The sequence below is a fragment of the Lepidochelys olivacea genome (assembly GCF_965140295.1).
Source record: "Lepidochelys olivacea isolate rLepOli2 genome assembly, chromosome: 4".
NCBI classification, from domain to species: domain Eukaryota; kingdom Metazoa; phylum Chordata; order Testudines; family Cheloniidae; genus Lepidochelys; species Lepidochelys olivacea.
The window spans coordinates 88,088,212-88,094,494 of record NC_140414.1 but is presented as its reverse complement, the minus strand read 5'-3'; the positions used below and the strand labels follow the sequence as shown (position 1 = coordinate 88,094,494).

Below are 6,283 nucleotides of genomic sequence, written 5' to 3'. Positions count from 1 at the left end.
CAGTCATTTGGCTTCTTTGGACTTGGGAGCTGGGGCTTGCTGCCCCGCCTCTCTCTCTCATTTATAGCCGCAACCACCAATGAACAGGGCTGCGGGTGCATAAAGAGGTATTCGTACCCCTTTTAAGGCATGAAGTATTTCCTTTCAACGCCCTTGGAGGTGAGAGGGATGGAGGTCAGGGTCTGACAGATGGTCTTAGCATTGGTCTGTATAGTTTTGATGAGGGGCAGAGCCACCCTCAAAGGACCCTTTGGGGCCGAAATGTCGACCACCGGGTCCTCTGACTCCACTACCTCCTCGGCCTTCAGACTCATGTGTGCCACCCTGCACAAGAGGTGCTAGTGGGTGCGACTACAGGAGGTGGTCCGGAGATGGAAGTGCCTGCAACAGCCTCGTTCGGGGAGAAGGACGAAGAGGCTAATGGGGGAACCAGGTCCTCCTGTCCCTCCTGCTCATCAGGAGCCTGACTACCTGTCTCGCTGGCTGTACCAGGCTCAGGAACCAAAGTTGGAGTTGGTTTGGGGGGGGGGGGGGGCACAGCGCCTTCTTAGCATCCCTAGGCGTGGGGCGACTGGCTGAAGCCTCCGGCACCCTAGGTTAAGAGGTGCCAATCAGAAGCATTTAGACTGGGCGCCCTGGGCCTAGTGGTACACCCACAGGGTCCAGAATGACCACGGTGCTGGTCCCTGCCACTGTGCAGGCCATGGCCCTGCCCCCACCACAGGGCATCCACAGCCTGACCGGTGCCTGACCGGTGACCCGCCCTGAGTACCTAGATCCCGAGTCCGAGGACTAGGATCAGGACCGCAAGGGCCAGGGTGGTGCTGAGCAAAGCTGATCTGGCAAACAGCGCTGTGCTGGGGAGTGGTGCCGCGACCTGGACAATGCCATAATCTGGAGCAGTACTGGGATCTGGAGCTATGCGGGGTCACTGAGCAGTGTTGGGACTGGTGCCAGGTCCGGGACCTGCTGCGCGATGGGGACCGACACATGGATCAGCATTGCGATGGTGAGCGCTGGCGCAACCTGGAGCGGTGCTGCGAGTCCAACCGGTTCCGCGATTCTATCAGTGGTACCAAGCGTTGGATCATCGCTGGTTTGCCTCGAGACGGTGCCATACGATGTGGTACCAGAGGTTTGGCGCAAATCGTAGGTGACCTCGGCGCTGTCATGGCAATGAGGTTCCTTGCAGCAGCAAAGGTGTCTGGGGTGGATGGCGGGGTGGATGGCAGCTCCACTTCCTCAGTGATGTAGGCTGGGAAATCCAATGGCACCAGACTCAACGGTCCCCCTTGCGGGGCCGAAGTCAATGGTGCCATCTCTGCAGGCTTCGGCACTGAGTGCTCCTCACGAGGATGCGCCCCATTGGCCGACTCCAGAGGGGTGGGCCTCTGGGACGAAGAACTGCTCCTCCCTTGCTTCCAGTGCTGCTTCTGCACTGGGGAGCGGGAGCGGTGCCGGGTCGATCCTGTTGGTTTCGGCACCGAGGAGCAGCGGTGCTACCGGTCTCTAGTAGAGTCCATCCGCGGTACCACTTCCACCGCTGTCGCCAGGGTTCTACGCACCAAAGAACTTGGTACCAGGTCCTGCCGCACCGGCAGAGGCTGAGGTTTAAGTGTCACCTCCTTAAGGAGCTGCTTAAGGCAAAAGTCTCACTCCTTTTTGGTTCTGGGGTGAAACCCTTTACAAATCCTGCACTAATCGGCTTGGGGAGCCTCTTCCAGACACTTCAGACAAACGTCATGGGGGTCGCCCGTTGGCATCAGCTTGGAGCAGGACTTGCAGGGCTTGAACCCCTGGGACTTGCGCATAAAAGCCCTCCCAAGAAAAAGCAGTTGGGACAGAGGGTAAACCCCCCAGCCCAACTGCTAAGAACTAATACTAACTAAAAATTAAACTAACTAAAATGTATAAAGAACAGAGACAAAATAAAGAGGCTGGGGAAACGTGGTAGAACTTGCTGAGCAATACGCCACAGTTCCAACGACTGTCACTGGCAGTAAGAAGGAACTGAGGAGGTGCCGGGTCAGCAGGGTCATATTTTGAACGCCATGAAGGCGCCACTCCAGGGGACTCCACAGCCGACCTGACGGGTGCTGCTAGGGGAAAAAACTTTCCAACAACTATGCACGTGGCACACGCACACCTAATTGGAATCGATATGAGCAATCATTTGAAGAACCACCACTGGCATGTGATCAATACTGGGAGCACGATAAGCACCTGAAGACCACTTATTGCCAAACCAGGGGTGATAACCACACCTTAGAGCACTCCCAATCAGCATCGACCTGCCTCTTGTTCAAGCAATCAGATTGGGTGCTGGGAACAGTGCCAAGCAAAGAACCCACAGTGCTGCATGACAATTTCCTGATCAAGCATGGCTGACAAGAATTATGTTGTCCAATGAACAGGGGACAGGACTGGGACTCAGCAGACCTGGATTCTATTCTCAGCTCTGCTACTCACCTGCTGGGTGCTTTGGGAAAGTCACTAAATTTCTCTGTGCTCCTGTTTCCCCTCTAATTTTTAGCCTATCTTGTCTATTTAGACTGTTGGCTTTCTGGGACAGGGACTGTCACCTATTGTATATATGTGCAGGGCTAACACACTGGAGCCCTGATCTTGGCAGTGCCCTCTAGGCACTACTGCACTACACATAATAAACAACAAACATTTTTAAGTTACTTTTTGTTTTTTTGTATGGTCTAAACAGATGCAGGGAGTATGAAATGCTGCCTCTATTCATTAAGTAAATATTTTAATGTTAAAACAAATCTGCTGCAGAATTAGATACAGGAATTTTTATTAGGTTTCACATTAGTATGTGTCATTAAAAAACTTCAATAATAACTGGTTTGGTAAGTGAGACCTGTCTTATTCACAGGTCAGCGATTCAAATCTTGAGACTGTAATGAATAATTCAGCCTGACAAGACAACTGTTGTTTCCTGAGAACAATTCCATTTGAGCTACAGAACACTTAACATTCTGAACAGCTTAATTACTAATAATGAATGAAATACAGCTCTCTAATCACTGTTCAGATGAAGATAAATTAAACAAGGAAGAAAGGCTAGGGACAGGCAATTTTTACAGAGAGCAACAGGAACAGTCCAAGACTAGAAAAGCGAAAGGGCATAATAAACACGGGGTACTACAAACTCTTATTTAAAAAGACATTAACTTTGTACATAATCAGTGCAAGGACAGTACAAAATGCCTGTAACACTGGAAAGAGGAAGGGGAATATAGCTACAAGGACTTAAGCAGGTTGTTACTTGCTTCTGCCAAAAGAGAAGCAGAACTATGAAGTTGCTTCCCAAATGAAGGACTAAGTCAGTGTATGTGTGTGAAAGAGACAGTGGCCTCATCTTTACCCTGGAAAGACACCAAATTCCTACAGTCTAGATTTAATCCATTGGTTTTATTTTCTTTCATTTTGCTCCAATCTCTGCTGATGCTACTTTTGAACAAGGCCATACACATATGCCCAGGACTGGAAGACAAAGTAGCATACAGTATGCTGCAATACTCTTTCTTTATTCCTTGTGACAATAGCTAGTAGGCCAAGCAGCGTAGTCCTCCAATTAGTGCCATGGATTTTCTGTCCCTTTCCAAGTTGTATTAAGAGGCTACTTGAAATCTCTTCCTGGAAGTGGATGGATTTCTTTGAAAGGATTTGGAGTAATGTTGTGAACCTGAAAATAAAAAACATTATTTAGTAAGTGTACTATAACCAAAAGTCACATCAACCCTGTATTTGGGTTGTTTCCGTAGGCCTCCTTTAGAAGAACATTTATTAGCTTGATTGTATTCTCACGTCACCTTTTTTATCGAAGTAGTTCTTTTGGTTTGTATTAGTTTCTCTACACAATGCTTTAACTAAAGAATTACACAAAACTCAGGAAAACCTACAATTCTTAGAAATGAGAATGGACACACAATGTGGGAATGGCAGACTTTCACTGGCTGAATGCAACCTAACATAAGAAGTACTGCTTTATCCCAGAAGTTAGAGAGCCCCATACGAAGATTCATTTTAATACTGAATCCAATATCCAGTACCTCCTTGTTTTGCTGGTACAGCAAAGGAAAGACCTTAGCTGAAATCCAACAATGATTTAATTTAATATTTCATTTAAAGAACATTATAAACAAAAAATTTCCATTTTCTTTTTCACATTAAAGTTACTTGTTTATGTTCAATATGCTATTAATAAATAAGGGACTTTTACACTTTGTAGCTCATGTAAGCCAATCTTATCACACACATCAGGGGCTCCTTGCATCCCTCCATTTCCCCCCACCTCCAGCTTCTTATGTGTCACCGTACCATCCCCCTCTTTTTCAGGGACTTCCTGCAACTCCCCCCAATCTTCTCGCTGCCAGGAGTTGTTTGTGCCCCCAATTTCCCCTTCCTCCCATGTAAAGGCTACCCTTTCTATCCCCCATGCTAGTGGCTCTGTGTCTCCCCATTCCCACGTCATCCCACGCACTCCTCCCCCCATCTCCCTATGCCAAAGGGTCTGTCTCCCTCCTCCCCCCATGCAAGGGATTCACAAATATCCCCCCACACCAGGGTCCCCCCACTCTCCCCATCCCCCTTGGCAGGGACTCTGCTTGCAAACCTTTCACCTATTCCCCTTATATCACCCCCACCAATTGTCATCCATTCCCTCTCTTGCCCTATACCAGTGTCCCACATTCTCCCCTGAGTGACAGGGGCTCTGTGTGTACACCCACATTTCCCACCTCAGTATTATCTGTCTGGGTGTTGTCATTCACGTGTCAATGTGCCCCCACTTCCTCCCTTTCAATGTTCTGATTTGCCCCCCGCCAAAAAAAAAACCCAATAGGGTTCTGGCCACTGATGCCTAGAAAGGACTCTGATATTTTGGAATTGATTAGATGCAGTGTTCAAAAGTTTTTGCATTACATAGACAGACAGACAAACAGAGAAATGCTATTAAAAGTTGGGTGTAAAGCTTTTGCAGCCTCAGCCAATGAAAAAGCATAATTATATGGAGTATGTTTAGACATTTTATAATCTAGTGTGGAATGTCATGTGCAATACACATCTATGAGTAAGTGTCTGGAAAAAAAACTATAAACAACCACCACCACTGCTGCCATTTATATAGAACCTACAATGAGGGGGTTGCACACTTCATAGCTTTTGTAGGCCAAGCTTATTGTACACACCAGGGGCTCCTTGCATACCTCCACCCTGCCGCAAAAGCTCCCTGCATGCTGCCCTCCCCTCTATTTCAGGAACTCCTCCAATCTCCTCCCTGCCAGGGGCTCCGTGTATCCCCCCATTCCCCTCTCCACCCATACCAGGGTCCCCATTATCCCCACCATTCCCATCTCTTCCATGCCCTCCTTTCTCCTCTTCCCCCCCATGTCAGAGGCTCTGTGTGCTCCCGCACACAAGGTACCCCCAATTTCCCCCTCATCAGGCGTTCTGTGTGTTCTTTTTTAAATTAATCTTTTGGTTTTGCTTACCTGTTAAAAAACCTTGACCTGTCCATGTATGGTTAGCAAAATCCATGGGCGTCAACGACCTTTTATGAGGGGTATCTGACTGTAAAAAGGGGGGAAATATTTTTGTTCATTATGGTCCTCTCACAGATTAAGGATTTGATTGTGACTTTCACACCACAGCCCAGCACAGAGGGCAGTGGTGGAGTTGCACTGCTCTAGGAGTATAAGAGACATTGTGCCTCCACAGGCATCTTTCTTGCATATGGAGGTGGCACAATCTGCTTCACTCACTAGGATGCAGCAGATCTCTCTTCCCAGCACACTAACCCCACTCTTCAGACCCGTGTAGATGGGGTGCAGGAATGTGGTCCCACCCTCTTTTAGACATCCTGCTCTCTGGAGGGAGTAGGAGTAAGCAGTCCCTTCACGCCTGAGATCACAAGGTCTGGTACTGTGGGAGGCTGTTTTGCAGTCATACAAAGATGGTGGTGGTGTTGGGGAGGCAGGTTTTCTGCATCTCTCTCTGTCCCACCCTTCCATAGATGTCTGGCCCAACATCTCTAATCACACAAAAACCCACCCTGAATGTGTTAGTTGTGTTGGGTCTTGAAAACTGATCAATAATGACAGTTCGTTCTCTAAGTGGTCGTTGCTCTGTACTGTCAGGTACTGCACTTGACACTCTACTATGAGGATATCTCCCTCTATGCTGAAAGAGAAAAAAAAATTGAGCATTGAAATAAATGCAAATATTGGCATGGCTAAAATAAGAATCCTTTTGACCTTTGCTTAAATTA

General features: G+C 48.0%; 1 protein-coding gene across 2 annotated transcripts in view; it reads right to left on the bottom strand.

The window, feature by feature from the left end:
• Positions 1-2,789: 2,789 nt before the first annotated feature.
• The window catches only part of FAM149A (family with sequence similarity 149 member A), a 76,330-nt gene continuing 72,836 nt past the window's right edge, over positions 2,790-6,283 (bottom strand). For both annotated transcript variants that reach the window (XM_084625951.1, XM_084625952.1), the window contains exons 12-14: positions 6,067-6,195; positions 5,508-5,586; positions 2,790-3,700 (exon numbers count right to left, since the gene is read on the bottom strand). In XM_084625951.1, coding sequence (XP_084482077.1) covers positions 3,627-3,700; positions 5,508-5,586; positions 6,067-6,195 — 282 coding nt within the window. In that variant the 3' untranslated portion in view covers positions 2,790-3,626. The remainder of the gene's footprint in view (positions 3,701-5,507; positions 5,587-6,066; positions 6,196-6,283) is intronic.